This window comes from Propithecus coquereli, unplaced genomic scaffold (genome assembly GCF_000956105.1).
Source record: "Propithecus coquereli isolate 6110/MARCELLA unplaced genomic scaffold, Pcoq_1.0 Scaffold25, whole genome shotgun sequence".
Classification (NCBI taxonomy): domain Eukaryota; kingdom Metazoa; phylum Chordata; class Mammalia; order Primates; family Indriidae; genus Propithecus; species Propithecus coquereli.
Window position 1 is genome coordinate 5789295 of NW_012148063.1, and position 26242 is coordinate 5815536.

At 42.8% G+C, this 26242-nt stretch overlaps 1 protein-coding gene across 3 annotated transcripts in view; it reads left to right on the plus strand.

Moving 5' to 3' along the window:
* ARID1B (AT rich interactive domain 1B (SWI1-like)) overlaps positions 1-26017 on the plus strand; it is a 398242-nt gene extending 372225 nt beyond the window's left edge. For 2 of the 3 annotated variants that reach the window (XM_012646845.1, XM_012646846.1), the window contains 8 exons: positions 1531-1735; positions 6522-6660; positions 6921-7093; positions 12236-12386; positions 14752-14848; positions 16296-17079; positions 19121-19251; positions 21403-23298. In XM_012646845.1, coding sequence (XP_012502299.1) covers positions 1531-1735; positions 6522-6660; positions 6921-7093; positions 12236-12386; positions 14752-14848; positions 16296-17079; positions 19121-19251; positions 21403-23127 — 3405 coding nt within the window. In that variant the 3' untranslated portion in view covers positions 23128-23298. Of the gene's footprint in view, positions 1-1530; positions 1736-6521; positions 6661-6920; positions 7094-12235; positions 12387-14751; positions 14849-16295; positions 17080-19120; positions 19252-21402 lie in introns of all 3 variants that reach the window. The other variant, XM_012646847.1, reaches the window with a different exon arrangement.
* The last annotated feature ends 225 nt before the right edge of the window (positions 26018-26242 follow it).

Sequence of the window (26242 nt, forward strand, 5' to 3'; positions counted from 1 at the left end):
CTTGGCCTTCCCCTTAGGTGCGCAATCCCTCCTGTCGGGGAACAGAGAGAGACCTACGACTGAAAGAATTAGAGCTTGCGTCAGGGCTATATATAACCAGATGCTAAACTGTGTGATGCAGACCAAGTGTGAGTGGTGGTCAGCAAGAGGAGTGATGCAAAAGAGCCTCTCTTCAGCCTGGGCTCCCCTGGCCTGTCCCCTCTGCACCTGGCCTCTTCTGTCATAGATTTTCTAGAATCACCAAAACTGCTCAGTTAGATTTTGCTCTTCGCAGCGTAGGTACTGTCTGGCCACCTCACTGTCTCTGCCGGGATTCTCCTGGCTTGGCTGATGAGATTGCTGGAATGGAGCTGGGTGGCGAGCTGGGTGGCATCATCACGTGTGCCCCGTCGTGCTGTCTACCTGGTGGGCGCAGATGTAGTTGGGGAGCAGGTGCCGCAGTCGCACAAAGATCAGCTCAAAGCCTGACTTCTCAGGGCAGACCTACTGTTTGCTGCCTCGTGCTGGGTGCCAAAAGCGGCAAGCGTTCGGTGATTTGTTCATTGTGAACCGTTTAGTACTAAGTAAGTGGACATGAAGAGCTTTGTGAGAAAGTTTGAATCCAGAAATTCACTGCTTCGTCAAAAACCACTGTCCCCTTAACCCTTGCCGTGCTGTGCACCACGGGAGGCGTCAGCGCAAAGCCTCCCCCAAGTTATTTGCACGTCTTCACTTTTCATTCAAGTGTTTAACTTTTCACAGCCTGTTCCCAGTTGGGACTCAGACGGTTGAAGTGATGCCTCAGATCTTTATGTAACATTTCAGTGTTTCTCTCTCTCTTTTCTCTTTTCGCAATCGTGTTATCTGTCTGCAGCCTCAGTGTGTTTGAGTTGGAACACATCACGTGAAGGTGTGTGCCCCGCCCTGTCACCTGAGCTGGCGGCTTTACAAAGCCAGCCAGTGGCTAGTGGCATCGCATTAGGCTTTTAAGTCGGGGTCATTTGGTCAGGGGGCCACAGTCGCCTTTGCACCGGGCGCTGCCTTCACCTGACTGCACAGGCAGCCCCGCCAGGTGTGGGCCTCAGACTTCAGGCTCATTTCTGGGAGCTTGTGGCTGTTGGAAGGAAATGTGGTTTTTCATATCGATGCTCAAACATTTAAATTGCAAAATAGTGCTGTTATATTGCTTTTTAAATTAGTTTTTAGATGCCCTTTTTTTCTTAATTAGAGGTGGGGTGCATTGAGTGTGATCAGGGTGTGTGTTAGAACTCGCAAGCCCTGAGCGCCAGCTCTGGAGAGCGCGAGGCATCAGGAGCTGCAGCAGGCAGGAGGACCTCAGGAGCAAGGCTTTTTAAGTTGCTATCAGCAGGTTCCTTAATGGTTTTATAACTTTAAATGCTGTCTATGCACTACTGAGTGGGAGTAATGAGCATTAGTTAAAAGAGGCAAATGAAAAAAAAGTAAACTAAGACATTAAGTGCTTTTTTTGTCTCCTGGCTTTAAACAAGCCACTTTGCTGCAAACCAATGATCCTGCCATTTTTTTTGCTAGGTTAATAAAAACAAGAAGTGGCGTGAGCTGGCAACCAACCTAAATGTTGGCACTTCAAGTAGTGCAGCAAGCTCCCTGAAAAAGCAGTATATTCAGTACCTGTTTGCCTTCGAGTGCAAGATCGAGCGAGGGGAGGAGCCCCCGCCAGAAGTCTTCAGCACCGGCGACACGAAGAAGCAGCCCAAGCTCCAGCCGCCATCTCCTGGTAAGTGGCAGCGCTGCAGTGTCGGCCACGGACAGCCCAGGGCACGTGCTGGGAGGTTCTGGGAAGGTTGTTTCCTAGTAAAGCAAAGGGAGAACTTGGATCTTTAAGAGGAAGGGATTTTGCTTTGTTTTGTTTACGTAATTGAACCCTTGTTGACAGTGCTTAAGGGGTGAGAGTATAGAATTTGGGATGTGACCGTTTCCAATCAGCACGCTGAGGGGCACCTACTTTTGCTCTATCTTATTTAGTCAAAACAGGCCTTGGAATTCTGAGCTCTACACCTATTCCTTTTACAAGTATTTAAAAAACATTCATATATGTCTATACAAAATAAAGATACCCACTAACCTGGTTTAAACACTTTTGCACTTCTGGAAAATGCTGCCCGCAGGTTTAACAGCCAGCTCAAGCCAGCTCTCCCACTGTTGGGGACGCTCACATTTGTACTTTTGCAAAATGAAATTTGGACTTAGTTTTTAATGTCCCCTGTCCAGCAAGTTCTCACTTTCAGGGAATGCAGCAGAGTGTCAGAAACTGAGTGGTCAGGTCGGCTTTGACCTGGAGGTCAATAGTCTTAGCAGTTGGTACCAAGGTGGCTCCCCTAATTGTGAGGCAGACCACATTAACAACAGCTGCCCGCTCCCCACCAGCTGTCAGAGACCCGGCCATTCTTCCCAGCTCTCCTGCTAGCCTTTGTTCTACCTGTTAGGGTTTCAGATTTGAAATTACTAAATCATACATTCTGATAAATGCAGTGTTAGAGGTGGGAAGAAATTGGCACCTTAGTTCTTGACAGTGACCTCAGTCAAGTAAATCCAACCTTCTCTTTTCCGTTTGCGGTTTCTGGTCATTGTGGAGGCCACTTCCAAGCCCAGTGACTTCAGCACTTAGCCCTGCCGCTCCGGGTCCCTTCGTGTGAGATAGGGGCCTGCACGCACTGCACCTGTGGCATAGCTTGTGCTGAGCACCGCTAGCAGCCGTGTCTCCCGAGCACTTCCAGTGTGCCAGGCACTATTTTAAGTGCTTATCATTTCATCTTCACATCAGCCTTGTGATGTGACTTTAAAATCCACAAGCAAATGGAGGCCTGTAGAAGCTAAGTTCCTTGCCCAAAGCCGCAGAGCTGGGGAGCAGCAGGTCTAATCTGGGTGCCTGGCTCTAGGGTATACACCGTACCCACCAGACACCTCTGCTTGTTTCGGAAATACCTTTGTAACAGGTGAGATACTACCACATGGAAGCCAGAGAAAGAAGCCATTTCCCTTTCAGTGACTTCTTCTAGCTGTCTGGACAGCAAAGCTGGTGTCTGAGGTTGCTCATCAAGGAATCTCACATAAATACTTTTTAGGCCCCAGGTGAACTTGTGGTGAATATACTTAGATTTAGATCTGTGGGTTCTAAGGACAAGTAGAAATCCTAGAAATCCTCCTTTGTAACCCCACCCTTTAAGATTCAAAGCCTTGGCCACTTAGAGTGTACCTTAGAAACTGGGAAATCTAATTTTAAAAATCTCACAACATTACATTTAGTTCACAGAGTAAAACAAGCTGCCTATGAACAGCTCTGAAACTATTTTTCCAAAATAAAAACCCAGTGGGGTGTAGGGACCAAAGTGGTGATGTCTGCAAAGATCTAAGGGTGTATTTCATTTGCCGGGAAAGAACTCGTGTCCCTGAATGGTCTGCACTTGTGTGTGGAGAATAGCTCTCCCGGCGCGCGGCGGCTTCAGTACAGGGGGCCCTGCTGGGGCGCGGATGCTCCGGAAAGTGAAGGGCCTGTTCTCTAACAGCTGGCTCTTTCCTTTCCCCTTTTTTTTAAACTGCCATTTTTATGGCAACATTATCATTTTAACTGCACAAAAGAGCTTGGATTGCAGATGCACTTCTGATAATCCATTCTTCTCAGTGGTCCAGATGGAGCCCAGGCCCTGTGACACAGGCAGGGGAAGGACAGCCCTGTCCTGCTCCGCGGAGAGCAGCGCTCAGGGTGCCACACACGGCCCCAAGGTAGTGGGCGGTGGCCCCGCAGCCGGGAGCCTCTCGTTTCGTGCCATCTATGCATCAGGTGGTCTGATTCTAGTACTAAGGAAAGTGTCTCTGAAACATTTTTGTTGTTGAAGGAGGAGAATAAAATCATTCCCAACTGTCCTCCGTGTCACATGTATTACAAAATTTTTAAAAACTAATTCTCAGCAAATATTTGTGTTCTTTGGAATCACTTTTTTGCATAGGAACATAATTGAAGTAATTTTTTACCAGCACATTCAGGCAAACTAAACTAAAAGATTTTTAAGAAACATTCTAGATTTTTTTTTCAGTGGTCACTCTGTACCAACTGAAATCCTAAATCTAAATCATTTGGCTGCATTCTAAGAGCATTCCAAATCGTCTGTGTCTAGCCCAGTATCCGTGTGATGTGACTAATATGGACCTAGACGCAATTCGGTCACCCCCGTGGCCTCTGGGCTGCACTCGACATTCACCCTTGAGTAGCCGTGTGGCCGCTCACACTGGACATCCAGGCTCCTGTCTTCCGTGACCAGAGCGAGTCAGCAAAATAAGCTTCCCACGTGAGCCCCGGCCAGACCGTGAGGATCTCATAAACACCTAGAAAGGGCTGTGGCAGAGTCTGATGAGCCACCCAGGAGTCACCTCCCCGTGGCCCCCGCAGTCTGAGCCCGAGTGGGGAAGGCAGTGGCAGGACAGGCTGGGAGGAGGGGGCACTGGAGGCGAGGAAGCCCCACGTTCAATTAGCAAGTCTGTAACCAAAAACCCATCCATCTTTGCTGGCAGGTGGCTGACTGAATTTCTATTATTAGCTGACAGGTGATGTCACAAAACCTGTCATGGATCCAACTAGGGAATCCTTAGTGGAAGATAAATGAGAAAGGGGCTCGGGTTATAAACAACGGTGCCCTCTGGTTGACCTCTAGTCACTGTAGACTGGGACATATCAGCTATTCTTGCTTCTCCCCACCCTACTTCCGGCAACCCCGCCAGAACTAGGGCACCAGGTTCGTGCTGTGTAAATTATCCTCCCAGCTAGGAGCCTGGCCATGCTGTCTGAAGTGTGCGAATGTACTTAACCTTCAGTGACCTTTCCATTGTTTACTTTAGAGTATACATTTGTAGTTTCTGGCAAAAGGTAAGGGTAGCCTAGAGAGCATGCCAGCCTCCTCTATTAATGGAGTTGTAAGAGGTTGCATTTTTGTGTGTGTGTGTGGAAGGAAAGGAAAAAACACTGGCAAGAGAAAATGTTTCCATTTTTTTTATTAGCTGTAAATGTGAATACTTGTAAATAGGCTCATTCTGAAATCACAGCCTTGTTAGCCGTGTTTCCAAGGAAGCCGTCGGGGCTGGTGTGGAGTCTGTGCCGCACTGAGGAAGCACTGCCGGGCGGCCCGTCTGCGGGTCATCCTTACACGGCTATGTGCAAAGCCTGCTTTGTTCTTTTATTACAACCTACCGTATTAGCAAGTTTTACTTTTAAGATACCTACATTAAAAGTCAGTCTTTCCGACGTCTCTGAGAAATTCTCCAAGTTGTCAAGTCCAGGGCAGACCTCCTCTGGCTGGAAACATCCATGTTTGGCTGAGGCTTTCTGGGTAGAAGTGACATACTCATTGCAGTTTCTGACCCCTTTACTCTGTAATCTCTAGTGATTTAACCTCCGTGGCCTCTGAAGTAAAATGTGAGTAATGGTGACTGTAGAGAGAAGTGTAACAGCAGCATGTGATATGTTGTTACTCACAAGCAGCCATAATTCTGCCCTCTGTTACGGTTCTGAACGTCTTTACTGTAAACTCCGTGAGGGTAGGTGTTTTTGTCTGTCCTGTCGGTTTGGTACACTGGTGTGTCCAGGCATAGAGAAGGGCCTAGAATATAGTGGGCCTATTATTCATTCAGTAAGTATTTGTTTAATTAATAAATGAAACCAATATCTCTTGAACATCTAACATGCTAAGGACTGTGATAGTTGATAAAGCAGGGCCCTTGAAATATGTTTTTCCTTCAACATGAGGTTAATTAATTTTTTTAAGAATCCTACTTAAGTTTTTCAAAGACCTGTTCAGTTCTGAGTCCTGTTATTATGAGGTAGTTACAGTTAAAGCCAAATCTCAGAACTCTGATACCAACATTAAGGGGCTCTAAATTGGTATAACTTGTGTTTTTTTAATAATAAATCTTTTTGATTTCATAGCTCAAACAATGATTTTTATTAATGACAGAGCATAGACACATTTAGATATTGAGAAGATGTTGAAATGACAAAAGGCTCATCATTAATTTGCATCATTGCTTTTCTCATTGTCTAAGACCCAGAACTGAGTTTTCTAATATTTTTGTAAAGCAACACAATAGTTCATCAAGTTGATATACCAAATTTTTCATCCCATTTTTTTAAATTTACATTTCGATTATCTCCAGTACAGAGAACATTGAAATAAACATTTTTTCTGCCTAAAGCTTTCTTTTTATTACGTTATTTTCTTGGGATAAATACTCAGGAAACAAGTACCCCATGGAAAGGTATAAATATGTTTTATGGATCGCAAATGAAGTAGGTTGCCCAATAGTTTACTCAAAACATTCTTATTGATTTTCACTCTAAACAATGTAAGAGCAACTAATTTTATTACATCATTATCAGCAATGGATATTATTACTATTTCTATTATGATGGTTATCTTTTTTTAATTTATATATATATAAAAAACTAGCAAAGGTGAGCTTACTTGGTAACCTCTAGTTTTTTTCCCATTTTCTCTTGGTGCTGCTACTATCAGCTAACTCAGGATCCTTGCAAGGCCCACAGACCCCCCAGTCAACTGGCAGCAATTCCATGGCAGAGGTTCCAGGTGACCTGAAGCCACCTACCCCAGCCTCCACCCCTCATGGACAGATGACCCCAATGCAAGGTGGAAGGTATGTTCAAACACAAAATTCATGAGCCATACAAAATCTGATTTGTTTACCTATTAATTTTCTGGAGCAAACTTCAAAGAAAGAAGAAATGGTGCTCCCTAGAGAGTTTTTAAATGTTGATTACTACTAGTTTTATTCACATAATTTACTTTAGATGGTGTTTGTGTTTACAGATTTTGAAATTGGTTTATCTTGTGAATACAGTGTTTGGAGGTAACTCCCGCTATATTGTTAAGCTTTCATGTTTTGCATCTCCTCAGAAGCAGTACAATCAGTGTGCACGACCCATTCTCAGACGTGAGTGATTCGTCCTTCCCAAAACGGAACTCCATGACTCCAAATGCCCCGTACCAGCAGGGCATGGGCATGCCAGATGTGATGGGCAGGATGCCCTATGAACCCAACAAGGACCCCTTTGGGGGCATGAGAAAAGGTATGTGCAGAGGGGCCTCTGCCCGGACCTGGTCCTGAGGGCATTTTTCTCTCTGCTGTTCCACCACCAGTTCATCTGTTCACTAGAACATATGTGAATGCTTGCTGACTAAGTTCGAGCCCCAGCTGTTCAACCTACTAAGTTTATGACCTTGGGAAAAGTATTTAGCATTTCTGTGCCTTACTTTCCTCATGTAGAAATTGGGAAAAATATAATAGGACCTGCTTCAAAGGGGATCATGAGGATTAATTAAGTTAATGCACAGAAAGCCCAGAGAAGAGTGGCTGGCACCTTTGGTAAGTCAGGTTGGCAGTACCTAGGGTCGGTGTCGTGGTAGCATTGTTATATTGGCACGAGCCAGCACAGCACTTGGTGCTAGGTAGCATATTGGTAAGTCATACACAGTCCCTGCCTTCATGGAATTAACAGACTCTTAGGAGGGAACAAAAAACAAGTTAAACCACAAATCAATAATTAAAGACTGAGGTTGGTAGAAGAAAGGAAACTAAGAGAAAAAAAGGCTACAGATAACAGTGACACTGGGTGGGGACGGTGGAGGAAAGGACATCAGTCATCTAGACTGCAGAGGAAAGAAGAGTGAAAGGGCCCAGGCAGGAGCCAGCTTGGCGTGTCTGAGGAGCTGGCAGGTGTCCCCAGCACAGTCATGTGGACTTGGGGACAGCTGAGGGCATGGAAGCCGGGGCTAGAGCCTTTCTGCCTTTGTGGCCACATCGATGAGTTTAGATTTGGGTTTTTTGTCTTGGTAAAAGATGTCATGCAGGGAAGTGGCGTGACTTGATTTTTGTTGAGTAAATAAACAAGGGGCCGTCTGTGGAGAACATCCTGGGGAGAAGTGAAGAGTAGAGTGGGGATACTGCGGGGACAGTTCAGGGAGGTGGCAGGTGGGAGCCGGGCACCAGCAGTAGAGAGGGAGCACATGCTGTCTTTGGAGGGGCTTAGGGAGAAGAGACTAATGGCCTTGACTGCGGGGCTGCAGGTGTTGTTCCCTGCAGTGTGGACAATGGGGAGAGGACCGGGACAGATGGGGAAGCCAGAGCCACCCTGGCACATGGCAGGGCGAGGACGGGATGGAGCCAAGCAGAGGTTAGAACCGGGTATAGCCTGGAGTGCTAAGCATAGAAATGCCATCCACAGCCATGGGATCAATGAGATCATTGAGAGAGAGTGCGGGAGTTTCTGATGCAAACGCCAGAGTGACTTTTCTCATTGTGCTTACTGACCCCAGGGTTGAGTCCACACTGAGGTTGTGGCTGACTGAGCTCTGCCCATGGCTTGCAAGCTGCAGGTGGAAACTTGGTATTTTGCTCTTTGGCCGCCTTCTGAATGCATTCAGGTCCTGTGGAATTGAGGCATGTGAATATTACTGAAAAAAAAAAAAGAAAAAATAGTGAATAATATTTTTATAGAAGCACTTATTTTGGGATCCCTCAAATATTAATAATAGTACTTGTGTTGTGTTTAGATGTTGGGATACATGAATTTCTTCATATATTGTCTGAGTAGAGAGAAGCATAAAGCCCAAAGCCTTGGTTTCCATAAGTATTATGGACCAATGAAAAATAACAATGGAGAATCTCAAAAATGGGAATATTGGGCATATACCATTTAAGAATGATACTTGCAATATGTCATATATATTTCATATGTAATATTTCAGATAATCATCATAAAGCAAGATAATCTATCATTTTTCCTCTCAAGAGTTCAGTGATGCTTATTCCAAGTAAAGATTTTGCAGAACATGCAATTCATAAGCTCAGAAATTCAAAAGCTTTGTGAATGTTGGGATAGTTATTTTTCTTAGTGCTATGAGATGTTAGATAGAACATTTTGTTAGTGCTTTTGGTGGCTGTATCTCATTTTTAGGTTCTGAAAATATGACAACATTGAAAAAAACAATTAGTAGTATTTGGAATTTGGCCTCAAAATTTTTTGTGAACCATTCCAATATCCTACCTATATGGTATATTGGATAGCTAGAGTTATATTTCCCTTGTCTCTTCATGCCTATAATTTTTCTTATTGTAATAATAAATGGAGGGGAGAATGTGGGGTTACCTTGGTGGACACTAGGTAGGTGCTTCTCAACTTGTAAAGGGATTACATCCTGATAAACCATCATATCTTAAAAATATCATAAGTCGAACACACACTTTTGACTTGATATCTTTTATTTATGATGGGTTTATCTGGACATAACCCCATCTTAAATCAAGGGGCATACTGAATGTGTATCTCTTTTACACCGTGGTAAAGTAGAACCACCCCACTCTGGGGAGTGTCTGTAATACGTTTTCATCACACATTACCCGGTGTGAATGATACCCAGTGGCTAATACAGTCCCTGGGATATCTCAGTTCCTCTGTTGCCTTACGATATTCGTATACTGAGTACCAGATTCAAGCAGATGAACAGAAAATCCATGGGAAACAGATTTTCTTATGGGTTTATCCCTGTGCTATATAAAGTTCTCCGTTCTTCAGTTTGCCTTGTCCTGTCAGTGAACTTGGTGATGCTCTGGTTTTTTATGTAGTGATCAGCATCAGTGGAAAACGTGCTCTCTGTCGCCGCTGCTGCTGGGGCTGTCGGCCTGTGGCGTTGGCAGTGGAGTAAGCCGAAGAGCCTAATCTAAGACCCAGCAGCCCCGTGCAGCCCTGCCCTGCCTGTGTCCCCGCCTGCCTCCCCACCATCTGATTTCCTTGCTTCACGGATCGAGGCATTGATTGATTACATATAAGTGAACATAATATTTATATATTGCTTAACTAAACAGCATATTTTGAATATTAATATCTGTATACATATTTTGAAATTGAATAGTTAAACCTTAATGCTAGTAATGGATGGGTTGTTTCATAATGCTTTGCTATTATAAACAGTGCTGCAATGATTGTCGAATTGCAGTTATTTTTTCACACTTGTTGGAGTGTTTCTGTGAAATAGATTCCTAGAATAGAGTTGTTGAATCAAAGAATGTGAACTTTTTTTCACTTTACTGAACATCTCAATAATCCTTTATTACGTAACAGCAAACTACCCCCAAATGCAGTGGCTTTACACAGCAACACTTAATCATCTCTCGCAGTTCTGTGGCAGACTGGATAGGTCTTCACTGTGTATTGTCAGCGAGGACGCTGAGGTGGCTGCCATCATCTGGAAGCCAGATTGGGAGCTCTGTGGAGCCGTTGACTGGAGTCCTGTTTGGGGCCTTCCCATGTGTCCTTGGGTGCCTGAGACATGGCAATGGGCTCCAAGAAGGAGCAGTCCAAGGGGGCAAGCCCCCATTGCCAGTGCTGGCCATGTGACCAAGCCCAAAGTCACTGTGGGAGGGGAATTCGCAGGGTGCGAACACCAAGAGATGTGCTGTTTTGGGGGTTGCCAAAGTATAGCCTCCCATAGCAGCTACTGGCAAAAGTTAATGTTCTCAGCAAGACTATGTAAGACCGTGTGGCTCTCACCCCATACTAAGGATGATTATTATCACTCATCCTAATGTTGGCCAATCAGATTGTGGGTAAAAAGCCTCGTAATTGTTTTCACTTGGACTTCTTACATTATTAGAACTCACACATCTTTCATATGTTGATTGACCATTTATTTTTCTTCCTCTGCGAATGTCCATTTTTGTGTTTGCCCATTTTTAATTTGGTTTCCTTTTTTCCTTTTTTCAAGGAGTTTTTGAAAACTCCTTGTGTATTAGGGAATTAAGCTATTTAACTTTATGCCACTTGATTTCTGTCTCTGTTCTCGTGTACAAAATAAGAAGTAATCTCAAAACCGGTTCTACCACAGGTTGATGTGAGATCAAGTAGATAAAATAGGTGAAAGCACCTCGCCAGGTAAAATCCATTACACTTCTATTTGGCTTCATTATTTGACCCTCTCTCTCAGCCCAACAAAGTATATCTAAAATTTTAATCAGCTTTTGCCTCACGTAACATAAAAGGAGCCATCATAGGATGAAGAAAAGTAGTAGTATTGTATACCAATTAAAATTTATATTAAAATCTTTAATTTGCCTTCAGGCTAGTTTCTGGACTTGACCTAATTTCCTTCAGGCTCGGAGCTGATGCTAATTTGCATATCTGACCTAATTGGCACTGTACCCTCTGTTAGAAATAGTTGTATCTCATCCCACCTCGAGCTATTCTTAAGTCCTTAATAAGTTTCTTTATCCTGGTTTTGGAGCGAGTCAGTGGATGAGTGTTTATGTTAAGATTTTCACTTTCTTTCCTGTAAGAACTAACTTTGTATACATACGTTATGTCTTCCTTACAACCACTTCATGAGATGGTATTTATTACTGACTTCATTTTATAGACAAAGAATTAAACTCAAAATTTAGTAACTTGCCCAAGTAAGAAATGGATGTGGGCCTGTATTAGTTTTCTATATTGCCATATAACAAGTGACCACAAACCTGTCAGCTTAAGCCAACATAAATGCATGATCTCACAGAGTCTGTGGGTCAGGAGTCCAGCTGGGTCCTCTGCTCAGGGTCTCACAGACTGAAATCAAGGTGTTAGCCGGGCCTGTGGGTCCTCTGAGGGTCAGGATCCTCTTCCAAGTTCATTCAGGTCGTTGACAAAATTTACTTCCTTGTGGTTGTAGGACTGAGGTCCCGTGTTCTGTTTGACTGTCCTCTCCTGCCTTCCTGACACGAGGTCCCCTCCACAGCATGGCAGTTACTTCTTCAAGGCCAGCAGGGCTCCATCTTTGACTTCTGGGCCCCAATTTATAGGGCTACCTGGATAATCTCCCTTTCAGTTAACCCACAGTCAGCTGATTAGCAACTTCAGTGACACTCGTGGAGTCCCTTTTGCCATGTAATGTAATATAGTCATGGGTGTGATACCCACCCCACTCACAGGTTCTACCCACACTCAGGGGGAGGGCTGTGTGGAAGGCAGACAGTGTGGGGGGAGTCTTTGGGGCCATCTTAGAATCTGCCCCCATAGGACACATCTTGACTCCAGACCTTATGCTCTTTCATTAGTATTATGGTCTGCCATATTAAGGATAAGATATAATACAAAGACAACAAAATTTCTAGAAGGGATGTATGGGCCCTTTGACTTTTGAAATTCTTAATTTTATGCCTTTTATTTAAAATATTGCAGTGCCTGGAAGTAGCGAGCCCTTTATGACGCAAGGACAGATGCCCAACAGCAGTATGCAGGACATGTATAACCAGAGTCCCTCTGGAGCAATGTCCAACCTGGGCATGGGGCAGCGACAGCAGTTTCCCTACGGAGCCAGTTACGATCGAAGGTGAGTATTTTTTAAGATGAAGAGAAGATGACTTACTAGCACCTGCGCTTTCCTCTCATACACATTTCGGCGGCTGAGCCACCGACAACACACAGTGTCTGCTTTCCTGGCGGAGTTAATCGGGAGGCATTTGCTGCGGATCTCTAGGGCATGTCGGGTATGGCCCTACAGCACCACAAGGACCTTGTCCTCAGGCAGGCAGCTGTAGACTCCAGCTGTGGCTCAACTGAGAGCTCCCAGACTGCTTGGCTCTTAGCACAGGGCCTCCCGCCCTCCTCCTGCCTTTCTTTCTTAGGGAAATGTCTATTGCAGTGGTGGCCACATTAGGCTTCCAGTGTTCTGGAAAAGTCTTCTGGGTGTTGCTTTTTCAGATGTTTCCAACTCTTCCCTGTGAACATTTTAAACTCCTTAATTAACATTTCTGAGAACACCCACCGCACAGGCCTTACTGGAGCCTTTCTTAAGGAAGTCATCTTGACATTAAAATGGCAAGTCAGGCTGCAGGCCTGATGCAGATTGATTTTTAACAAGATAGAGGAAAGTCACTGAAATATCTGAAAGGTCATCAGAAAACTGCTCCCTACTTGTCCCTCTGAGTTGGTACTTACTATCACAGCAACCCCTTCCTTTGTTGGTATGTTCTCGGCCTCCGTAATAAGAGACAGGATTAGAAACAAGGATTTATTATAATATTTCTGATTTTTAAAGAAAATAAGATAGAGGTGCAACAGAAGGCCCTTTTTCTGACTGTAGCCACACTGGCGTGCTGGGGACAGGGCTGGCTTTCGGATCACATCCTTCAGAATCGGGTGTGGTGGTTCTGCTCAGGGACCACCTGGGCCAGAGCCTGTGCCCGTCCTCAGGGCACACGCAGGAGTCATGGGAAGGGTTAATCGGCGGAAAGCGTTCCTGAGTATAATACAAAAGGGGAAGAAGGTTTGAAAAATCACTGTTTTACCATATAAGGTTTCTTTATGGCATTTTCTGTGAGCCTGTTCTTGAGAGTACATAGCCATCCATGCTTGAGGTGACACAGTGCTTTCTCATTGTGACCTAAGAATTTATTCTTCTGATTCTTACCCTGGCCATAATGTAACAAATATTTATTTGTGATATCCACATTAATCAGTTAACCATTATGTAATGTTTAGTGTGCTGGAGCAAGGATTTTAGTTAGGTTTGGTTTGTTTTTGAGGGTCCAGGAAAAGCTACTGATTTTGGTTTTTTGGTTTTTGGGGTTTTTTTGTTGTTGTTGTTTCGTGTTTTTGTTTTTTTTGCTGATGAGATTAGAAGAACAGTTATTTTGGCCCTTCCATACATATCACTTTAGAGAGAGTGGTTTGCCTCATTGTTTTCTGTTCTGAAAAATACTATTTGCTGTTTAACTGAAATGTTATTCATGTCAAATTTTATTTATTTCCTCCTAACTATAAGCTTCCTTCTGGGTATCAAAGTAGTTAGCAAAAACTTTCCCCCATGTCTATTCTACATGTGATAGTCTAAAATTTTATTTTATTTTTCCTTATTATTATTCTCTGATCAGCTTAGGAATATATTCAGTCCAATTATTCTCTTTCTCACAGGATTTAATATAGTAACTTAAACCAATTTATTTTTCAAAATTCCAAATCTATTGCCTTTTAAAACATGCTGTTGGTGGTATTTATAATTTCTCAACATAATAGCAGTTGAAAAATAAATGTATTATTCATTTCTATTTTAAGATTTGATAAAAGTATATTTAAATCATCCTCGCTATTCTTTTCTATAGCTTTTTAGAGCACTGGACTTTGAAATTTCAAGTACTTGTATATATAATGATTAGCTAAGTCAGTATCACATGGGTTAATTTTGAAATATTACCTTTTAAAAATTAAACATTTTATGTTCATGATGAGAATGTGAAAACTAGAAGCATTTTCCATACTCCGGTACTTCTTCTAGAAATATTTCTTTTGAGTCTTAGATTCTTTTCGTTGTTTCTTGCTTTCGTTAGTGCCTCACATCACATCACGTGACACTTCCAAGGGTAAACTTCAGTGGTAGGTGGGGCTTCCACCTCAAAGACAGAGGCCACAGGCTTTGACAGGTGCTTACAGGGTGCCTGCCTGTCCAACCGGTATTCCTCCGGCACCTATTAACCACGGCCCGAACCAGGAGTCTGGCACTGCTCCCACGATGGGTGTTCCCGTCCCTTTTGCTGAAAGTTACAGCGCAGCTGCTGCTCAGAGTGCCTCGGTCAAAGGGGTGTAGGGAAAGGGTGAGGCAGTGCCGTGTAGGGGTGTAGCTTCCAGAAATGGATTGTCTGTTTCCCTGTTTGCCTGAAGTTTTGTAAATTAAGTTTTCTTTGAATGCCTTGTTCTAGGCATGAACCTTATGGACAGCAGTATCCAGGCCAAGGTCCTCCCTCGGGACAGCCGCCATATGGAGGGCACCAGCCGGGCCTGTACCCACAGCAGCCGGTGAGTTGGCGAGTGGGCGTGGGGCTCCATGTTCTCTGATTCTGTCCTGGAGGCTGAAACTCAAACTTGTATTACTTCTGAAGGTTTTTAGGAAGTATAACAAAAATGTTTAGCATTTATTGAGTATTCAGAATATAGTTAGTGCTAGGAAGTACTCTTGGCATGTTGAAGTCAGTAAATTAAAAATAGCTTTTTGAATCCTGAAACAAATACATGTTACAAGTTAAGTGTATCCATCCTCGTAAATAATAACAAGTCCAAGTTAGAGTTAAGTATATTTTAAACATGTTTATTGCGTATACTATTATGTCAAAAGTCATTTTAGAACAGAAATTTGTCAATGTTTTAAAGAGACTATGTATAAAAAGTAACAAAATATTACATACTAATAGTGAAAGTTAATTGGCTATTTAAAAATGAGATATGACTGTATATTTTGGTAGATTTATACTGGTTCTCCATTGCAGCTCAGAGAGATTGAGTTGTGTGAGATCTGCACCTTGCAAGTACTAACGCTGTTGCAGAGAACTGCACTTCACGGTGTGGCTTCCAGACATATAGGACTTTGCTGTTTCTAAACAACGTTCAGGGCCAAGGCCTCTTGCAAAATAGAGGGGGTTTTTGTTTCTGTTTTCAGAATTTTTAAATTACAAAGTAGCTTTTAACTATTTATTTAATTTTGCTAGACTGTACAGGTACACTGAATTGTATTATTGAACCAACTGATCTTAAACAATTTTCAAGAACTCTAAGGAAAACCTCAGCATCTCACTGCCTCCCATCAGGTTCCCCCTCCCTGATTAAGTGCTGTCCCTCAGAGCGTCCCCAGGAGGACAGCTTAGTAGCCGGTACTGTGCTGTCCCTGTCAGAGCTGGGACCAGCAGACTTCCATGGGCGAGTCTTGACCTGGATGAGCCAGAAGTCAGGGCAGGAAGCGTGGGGTGGATGTCAGGTAGCACAGTCCAGGCCTAGGAGCTGAGTCCTCTTTGGAGGCTTTTCTGCAAAGTAAGGCCTAAGAAATCCATTTAACCCAGGGCTTTCAAGCTGGCCCCCGGAATCCTCAGTGCACTCCTGTGAGATTAATCCTTCTGCCTCCTGATGGGATCTTAGTGCAGCTCCAAGGCCCTGTCCAGTGTGTGCCTGTGTGGTAGTCACAACGCCATACTGTCCCAATAACGCAGCCAGAGGAGGGGAGACTTGTTTTCTTCCCACGATGTTTCAAGCATAGGAAAACAAACTTTGGAAGCCCTCTTCTGAGTGTGCGACACGGTGTTATATAATACTGAAATATAGTTCAGAAATTGTTTGTTCTCAGTTATTATAGGAGCTTCCCATTTCATTTTGAAGTGAACGTTCTACCAGGTAATAACTGTTTTGCACAATGTAAGTATGCGTGATTATACCTGTAAGAGCACATCAGTATGATTTGTCTTTATGTGACTTTCAGAATTACAAACGCCATATGGACGGCATGTATGGGCCTCCAGCCAAGCGCCATGAGGGAGACATGTACGGCATGCAGTACGGCAACCAGCAGCAGGAGATGTACAACCAGTACGGAAGCTCCTACTCGGGACCCGACAGGAGGCCTGTCCAGGCACAGTACCCCTATCCCTACAGCAGAGAGAGGGCGCAGGCCCCGGGGCAGGTGCAGGCGCACGGGGTCCCGCCGCAGGTGATGGGTGGCCCGATGCAGTCGTCCTCTGGTGAAGGGCCTCAGCAGAACATGTGGGCAGCCCGCAATGACATGCCTTACCCCTACCAGAACAGGCAGGGCCCAGGCGGCCCTGCGCAGGCCCCTCCTTATCCAGGCATGAGCCGCACGGACGATCTGATGGTACCTGATCAGAGGATAAATCACGAGAGCCCGTGGCCTTCTCACGTCAGCCAGCGTCAGCCTTATATGTCGTCTTCAGCCTCCATGCAGCCCATCACGCGCCCGCCGCAGCCGGCCTACCAAACGCCACCGTCACTGCCAAATCATATCTCCAGGGCGCCCAGCCCAGCGTCCTTCCAGCGCTCCCTGGAGAACCGCATGTCTCCAAGCAAGTCTCCCTTCCTGCCCTCTATGAAGATGCAGAAGGTCATGCCCACAGTCCCCGCATCCCAGGTCTCTGGGCCACCCCCCCAGCCGCCCCCCATCAGAAGGGAGATCACCTTTCCTCCCGGCTCAGTGGAAGCCTCCCAGCCAGTCTTGAAACAAAGGCGAAAGATTACCTCAAAAGATATCGGTAAGAATTCCGAAGGTTCTGTCCCTGAAATGAATCCCCATTGCAGTGTAGAATTTTAATTTTCGTTTAGATGTAGGTCCTGTTAATCTCAAAGGGATGAAGTTGTGACTAGAAATTATCAGGGCTTGTTTTCATAGAGGAGCAATAGTTGGAAGCTGCTTATCTGAATTGAGAAATGCTGCCAGAGGAGAACTTGGATTCAAATGGTAGTTTTCCAGGACTCGTGTGTGAGATGAGAGCTCCAAGTAAGAGGGAATCCTCAGTGATTACATACCATGTTTGGGGCTTAAAAATTCGACCCTAACCAGGCCACTTAACCTCTGCCATATGTGCCTGGCAGACCCACTGTAAGGCTAATGAAATGCAAAAGGTGAGCTGAGAAAATTTGAAAGCAAGCCACTCTGTCATTTGGTAACAACATACAGTGAATTTCCCTGGGAAAAAGTCGAAGCCTGGATGTGACATGCAGATCGGTCGATGACGTGACTTGGAACATGCTGCTCTGGCATAGAGAATTGACGTCATCCGTAGGCACGGGTGGTCGGGGCCAGGGAACTGTGTCAGCCGAATGCTGGTGTTGCTTGCTCACCCTCCGTGGCATGTTCTGAATGCTAATCAGAGATCTGGATTGTCTGGAAATACACACCAGTCCTCTGCATTATTTTGGAAATACTTTTAACACAGCAAGGAAAATAATAAATCTTGGTTGTATAAGAAAAAATTTTTCAAAAATCTCAAAATCCCTTGGCTTAAAATCATTTGCAGTGATTACAAAATTAAAGATATTAAATTAATGATATTAAAGATGTTTGCAGTCATTGGACATTAAGGACATAGAGAGACAACAAAAGCAAGGAGTTTTTCATATACGAGGGGTAGTGGGGGAGAAAGGTATAGGCAGATACTGAGCACCGTCCTATAGAGAAAAAATATATATATATAGATGCATATATTTGTGCGTTATATCTAAAATTTAAAAAAAAATTCTTTGTGCATGTTATGCAGTATTTGTCTTCAACCTAGGGAAATTTGTGTCCCTTATTTTAAGAAGAAAGTTTGACTGTTCTGTTATAAAAGTATATGTGCCTAGCTTGGAAAACTTAAAAACTAGAAAAAATTAAAGTAAAGGTGGAAAAGCCCTGCTGCCCTCCCCCACATGAGGCCATGACTGGCGCCTGGAGAGCTCCCTCCCGGCCGAGCGGGGCTGCGCTGGGAGCTATAAGCAGGGTCTCTCTGCCACCGCGAGCTCACGCCGCGCTCCACTGCCAGGGTTCCAGAGATGGCTTCCTTTGAAAATTCAGATATGGATGAGTCTATTCTCCCAGCCCCATTGGGGGGCAAATCTCAGCAACTTTTTATCTGATCATCTGCTTTCTTTAGTGGCAGGGACAGGGAAAACAACAAAAAAGACAGACCTTCTAATTCCTGTTCCTTGGCCCTGAGCACACTCTTGAAAAATCTGAACCATCAAAGTGCTAGTATTTGTCAACAGCACGTTCTGAGGGCGGGAGCAAGAAATAGAAGAAAACAGCATAGGAAAATCAAGACTTTATATCTGAGGATGTGCTATTTTAGAATTAAATTTTGCTTTTATATTCCACATACTTGGCAGCCTTCCAAAGACACCACCTTGAGACACTTGTGATTAGAGAAGGCAAAAGAAGACAGATACCCGTTTGTTTGTTTGTTTGTTTGACTCAGTTATTAAAAAATCTGATATATCATTTCAGGCTCTTGGGTGACTAAAAGAAATAAACCAGAGATGAGACAGGATCATTTGTGCTTAACCACTCCCATGTCTACAAGCACTTTTGGCTCATATTTAACCAACAAAGCAAAAAGATCTTAACAAAAGTTTCTTAGTGCAGCTCATCACCTCCATTTAAAATGCGAAAATAATCATGTTTAACTCTTCCCTTAGAGCATTTGTTTAAAATCAGTGTTTAACTCAACAGTGTCCTTTTTTCTTACTCTTTTGTTACTTTCTATCCTTTTATGCATAGTTAATATTAATTATATCCTTGTTCTGTCCCATTTTCAGTTACTCCTGAGGCGTGGCGTGTGATGATGTCCCTGAAATCAGGTCTTCTGGCTGAGAGTACGTGGGCTTTGGACACTATTAATATTCTTCTGTATGATGATAGCACTGTTGCTACTTTCAATCTCTCCCAGGTAAGCCAACACCAGTCCAACTAAGGACCAAATTAGAATATTGGAAAATTAACCAGTGCATACGTACGCTTGAACTAATGCCCAAGTTACTAGGTACTGCCTAACATTGTTAGTCATTGCAATTGTCATAAACCAACCTTAATCGGTATATAGTTGTCTGGGATGATATCCACTTTAATCTGTAGTATATATATATACACACATACCTATGCTTCTCATAAGAAAGCATTGACTCTATGTGTGTGTGGGGGGGGGTAATAGATAATAGTAAAGTTAAATTGTTGTTTAGCATGAATATTAGCGGGCCGATGGAAATTAATCAAAATGTAACATAAAGTTATGACTGTAGTCAGTGTTAGAAATGCACCCAGTTGCAGTGGGATGTTACCCTACTTTCCAGGAGGACTTGACATCTTTCTTTTAATTAAAAAGCAACTTAAAGTTAAAAATGCTTTATATAAAATATATAGAAGTAGAGAGAACAGTTTAACGCACCCTTCAATCAGCTAAAATAGTTATGAACTGTTGGCCACACTGGTTTCTCGGTCTGCTCTCTACCATTCCTGACTCTCTCAAGATTATTTTGAAGTGGTCATTTAAAAGCCTACCACTACTTCTAATGAGCTTGAAACTCTCCTTTGTGCAGAGCTAGGCTTAAGGTAGCTTCCAGCATAATAGCTAGAGGAGAAAAGAACTGAAGTTTATGAAAAATGCCCAAGAGTCAACTGGGCTGTAGGCTTTTAAACAAATATTTAGAAATAAAAATGAGAAAAGATTATTTTTCCTACAGCATATGAACAATTCTCTACTTTCAGTGGAAAAAGCTAAAACATCTAATTTCCTTGCTCCTGTTGAAATAAGACAAGAATCTCCCACTTTTTCTTTCTACTCTCATTTAAGTCTTCAATATAGCGCAGAAAAGTAATTTTTCAATTGACAAAAAGTATATTAATAAGGTCATAAACATTGCATGAGGTCTGTTTTAGCAGAAAATAAGTATTAAAAAAAATTATACTGCGTTTGCGAGAATAATTAACTTTCATTCTTATATTAGGCAAACCGTTGTTGTTTACACATTATCATAACCAGAATTGCTTTATTTACTTTCTCTTTTTCCCTGGGAAAGTAAACTTTAAGAGGGAGGGCAAATCCACTTGAAGCATAGTACCTTCCGGACCCCAAAAGCATGGACTTTATAGTTGGGGCTTGGGCTTTGCCTCCTTAATGTTTGCTCTAAGCCCACGTTTGTGTCCCCTGACAGTAGGAGATGAAAGTATAGCCGATTTGCATAATGTCCCCACGGGGGAATCCTTTTTATTACATACTGTTCATAGGCCCTGAATGTGGTGAGGGTGTGTTGGGCGACAGGCCTGGCAGTGGCTAATCACAGAGTATGTTGGGTATTTCTTGGTATAAACATTTGCTTAAAGGAAACCAAACTCGTTCTCCTAGGCAGTGGTTCTTGCATAGTAGCTTTGTGTCTTTCAGCTAGAGTTATGAGTAACTGAAATGTAAAATTGTATTTTGTGAAACATTCTAATTCATTTATCAGGGGCTAAATTGATTTGTCTTTAATTTTCAGCATTCATAAGCTACTACATTGCTGAAATTATCTTCTCCAAAAGATATATAGGGAACATAAATTAGGGTAACCTAGGGCACCTGAGACAAAAATAACCATAAAATCCTAAGAATAATAACCATAAAAATCCTGGCAAGCAAGTCTCAGATAAATAATAGAAAAAACAGAGTCACTTTGGGCAAAAGAGTCTATAAAATCTACATTCCCGCTCTTCTAATAATGAGTGCATTGTATCTAAATCAGAAAAAACAAGGTAAAGAACTGCAAAGCACCCCCTCATTGGGAATAGTAGAAATGTGAAAATAAAAAGTAAGTTTTCATGTTAGTCGTGTAAGAAAGTAAGCAGCAAATAAGAAACATGCTAGATGTCGGTTTAGTTAATAACGTAAAATTCAGGAAGTTAGTTCTGACTGATAAGTAGTTTATCTTTCATGGCCCAGCCAGAAAGGAATGAAAACATGTGTGACAATAATCATAAAAACGTGTTGCCAGCTCTCAGGGTGTTTACCTTCTCAGTCATATCTGATGTCGTGACCCTGCACCTGTTCTCTCTCTCTCCTCCTCTCCAGCTGTCTGGATTTCTTGAACTCTTAGTCGAGTACTTTAGAAAATGCCTGATTGACATCTTTGGAATTCTCATGGAATACGAAGTGGGAGACCCCAGCCAAAAAGCACTTGACCACAACACAGCAAGGAACGATGACAGCCAGTCTCTGGCAGATGATTCTGGGAAAGAGGAAGAAGATGCTGAATGTATTGACGACGAGGAGGACGACGAGGAGGATGAGGAAGAAGATGGCGAGAAGGCAGAAGCCGAAGATAAGAACAGTACTGCTCTGCCCGCGCCAGACACCACTGCGGACCCGCAGGAGAAGCCTAAGCAAGCCAGCAAGTTTGACAAGCTGCCAATAAAGATAGTCAAAAAGAACAACCTGTTTGTTGTTGACCGATCCGACAAGCTGGGCCGTGTGCAGGAGTTCAGCAGTGGACTTCTGCACTGGCAGCTTGGTGGGGGTGACACCACGGAGCACATCCAGACTCACTTTGAGAGCAAGATGGAAATTCCTCCTCGCAGGCGCCCACCTCCCCCTTTAAGCTCCACAGGCAGAAAGAAAGAGCAGGAAGGCAAAAGTGATTCTGAAGAGCAGCAGGAGAAAAGCATCATAGCAACCATCGATGACGTCCTGTCTGCTCGGCCAGGGGCGCTGCCCGAAGATGCAAACCCTGGGCCCCAAACCGAAAGCAGTAAGTTTCCCTTCGGTATACAACAAGCCAAAAGTCATCGGAACATCAAGCTGCTGGAGGACGAGCCCAGGAGCCGAGACGAGACTCCTCTGTGCACGATTGCGCACTGGCAGGACTCACTGGCTAAGCGCTGCATCTGTGTGTCAAATATCGTCCGTAGCTTGTCCTTTGTGCCTGGCAATGATGCCGAAATGTCCAAACATCCAGGCTTGGTGCTGATCCTGGGGAAGCTGATTCTTCTTCACCACGAGCATCCAGAGAGAAAACGAGCACCGCAGACCTATGAGAAAGAGGAGGACGGGGACAAGGGGGTGGCCTGCAGCAAGGACGAGTGGTGGTGGGACTGCCTCGAGGTCTTGAGGGATAACACGTTGGTCACGTTAGCCAACATTTCTGGGCAGCTAGACTTGTCTGCTTACACGGAAAGCATCTGCTTGCCAATTTTGGATGGCTTGCTGCACTGGATGGTGTGCCCATCTGCAGAGGCACAAGACCCCTTTCCAACCGTGGGACCCAACTCGGTCCTGTCGCCTCAGAGACTTGTGCTGGAGACCCTCTGTAAACTCAGTATCCAGGACAACAATGTGGACCTGATCTTGGCCACTCCTCCATTTAGTCGTCAGGAGAAATTCTATGCTACGTTAGTTAGGTACGTTGGGGATCGCAAAAACCCAGTCTGTCGAGAAATGTCCATGGCGCTTTTATCGAACCTTGCCCAAGGGGATGCGCTAGCAGCAAGGGCAATTGCTGTGCAGAAAGGAAGCATTGGAAACTTGATAAGCTTCCTGGAGGATGGGGTCACGATGGCCCAGTACCAGCAGAGCCAGCATAACCTCATGCACATGCAGCCCCCGCCTCTGGAACCACCTAGCGTAGACATGATGTGCAGGGCGGCCAAGGCTTTGCTGGCCATGGCCAGAGTGGACGAAAACCGCTCTGAATTCCTTTTGCACGAGGGCCGGTTGCTGGATATCTCGATATCAGCAGTCCTGAACTCTCTGGTTGCATCTGTCATCTGTGACGTACTGTTTCAGATTGGGCAGTTATGACATAAGTGACAAGGCAAGCATGTGTGAGTGAAGATAGAGGGTCGCATATAACTGGCTGTTTTCTGTTCTTGTTTATCCAGCGTAGGAAGAAGGAAAAGAAAATCTTTGCTCCTCTGCCCCATTCACTATTTACCAATTGGGAATTAAAGAAATAATTAATTTGAACAGTTATGAAATTAATATTTGCTGTCTGTGTGTATAAGTACATCCTTTGGGGTTTTTTTATTTCTTTTTTTTTTTTAACCAAAGTTGCTGTCTAGTGCATTCAAAGGTCACTTTTTGTTTTTCACAGATTTTCTTTTTACTGTTCTTTTCCATGTTGATTGCATTTTTGGGGGGAAGTGAATTGACTTTAAAGAAAAAAGTTGCAGCTAAAGATGCTAAGATGGGAAAATCTCACCACACTGAGGCAAAAGGGTGAAAAATTATCAATTTCCTATGTGTTTTATTCTTCAGAGAATGAAAAAAAAACTGTATCCCATCACCCAAAGCTCTGTGCAATAGAAATTTCTAGAAATATAAGTAGGGGCTCAAGGAGGTGTGTCAGTCAGTAGTCAAAACTATGAAATGATACTGGTTTCTCCACAGGAAAATGGTTACATTAGGCTAGGAGCAAAAACAATGTTTTTTAAGTTAAGATTGAAAATACATACCTGACAACGATCAACGGAAATTGCTTCCTCACCACTACCGTCATGTCTGCTGTCCGGCGTTTGACCTTCCACATGACAGTTCTTCACAATTCCTTTAATCATTTTTTAATATTTTTTTTACTGCCTATGGGCTGTGATGTATATAGAAGTTGTACATTAAACATACCCTCATTTTTTCTTTTCTTTTTTTTTTTTTTAGTACAAAGTTTTTAGTTTCTTTTTCATGATGTGGTAACTACGAAGTGATGGTAGATTTAAATAATTTTTTATTTTTATTTTATATATTTTTTCATTAGGGCCATATCTCCAAAAAAAAAGAAAGAAAAAATACAAAAAATAAAAACAAACAAAAAAACAAAAAAAAAAGAGGGTAATGTACAAGTTTCTGTATGTATAAAGTCATGCTCTATTTCGGGAGAGCAGCTGATCACAGTTTGCTTCATGAATCAAGGTGTGGAAATGGTTGCATATGGATTGATTTAGAAAATGGTTCCCAGTACAGACAAAAAAGAGAAAATGAAAAAAATACAACAAAAAGGAAGAAACACAACTTCAAAGATTTTTCAGTGACGAGAATCCACATTTGTATTTCAAGATAATGTAGTTTAAAAAAAAAAGAAAAAAACTTGATGTAAATTCCTCCTTTTCCTCTGGCTTAATGAATATCATTTATTCAGTATAAAATCTTTATATGTTCCACATGTTAAGAATAAATGTACATTAAATCTTGTTAAGCACTGTGATGGGTGTTCTTGAATACTGTTCTAGTTTCCTTCAAGTGGTTTCATAGTAACCAAGTTATTTACAAGAAATAGGTGAATACAGCTGTGTACTCACATTATAATACCCTATGTTTGGAAGAGACCGTTAGGGGTTACCTACTTTAGAGTGGGGAGCATCAGTTTGATTTTCTCAAATTATTTAGCTAATTAGTCTTTTTTGAAGCAATTAACTCTAATAACATTGAGGTATGATAATTTTCAGTATATATGGGATGTGGCTGCCAACCCACTTGAGGTGAGATCTCAAAAGCTTACTGGCCTGAAAATGTAACATTCTGCCTTTTACTAACTCCATCTTAATTTTAATCAAAGTTCAATCTATTCCATGTTTCTTCTGTGTGCCTCAAAGTTTTGCATTTAGTTTACTCCACCATGTATAATATTTATATTGTGCAATGTTAAAGAGAATATGTTATATTGTATGTGGTGTACATAGTGCAAAGTGATTATTTCTATTTCAGGGCATATTATTATTCTCATATTCCTTCCTACCTGGTGCACAGTAGCTTTTTAATACTAGTTACTTCTAATTTAAACTTTTTCTTCCTGGGTCATTGACTGTTATTGTGTAACAATCAATTCTTTGAAACTGCTGCACAATTACGCCGTTAGTGGACCCCTCCTGATTCTGACTCTACCTCTTCTCACCCCTCCTCAGACACAGCACACTCAGAATCCCCAGCCCTCCGCCATCACCACTGTCCTGTTCTCATCCCTCCCAGTAACACATGGACGAGTTAGACAAGAACATGTAGTTACAATCAGTGTGAGGCGTGACTCTACTGTCACAAGGAAAGAAATAATTTTTTCTGCAAGCAGCCTCTCATCTATCAACTCCCACATTACTTAGTCAAACAGTCTTCTTACAAAACAATGCAGCCAAATACATGTTGAATTAAAAAACCATTTATAATTCCACTTTAAATACATCTGCTTGCTAAGAACAGATTTTAGTGCTCCCAGCTTAAAATACGGAAATTTGTAAGAGGGAATTCAATATTATTCTAATTTCTCTCTTACAGAGTATGAATAAAAGGTGTATACAATATCTAATTCTTTTGTCAATCAGAAGAGTAAAATCTTTACGAACGATTGTTGTTATCGTGGTTTGAGTTGTAACTGGTACCCAGAATCTGACCATTGAGCAACAAGTTTTTATATGCAGATATGCAACTCAGTCTCTAGAATAATCCAGGAAGACTATAGCATCCTTTCTACATTCTCACCCCAGAATCAAGACTTACAGAAGCCCATGGAAGAATTTACAGCCTGCTTGAGATCATCTTGCCTATAAACTGAGTTATTGCTTTGTCCTAAAAATTAGTTGGTTTTTTTTTTTCTATGAGGCTTTTCAGAAATTTACAGGATGCCCATACTTTAAATGTGTACCAAAAAAAGATAAAAATAAAGGTGCAAAGAAAGTTTAGTATTTTGGAATGGTGCTATAAAGTTGAATCTGTTGGTATTTGAGTGAATTTTTTTAATGTCACGTAAAAGATATTGGGTGGCATCTGCTCAGCAGTAGCTATTCGGAATGTTTTGTTTGAGGTTGAGAGTGATACAGAATCAGTTTTTCCTGATGAAGGTGCCTGTTCAAAGACTAGTTAAGCTGTTTTTTTGAAGTTATAACAGAGAATGATTTTTTTTAAGGGGATGTGGGCAGTCTTATACAATGTAAGC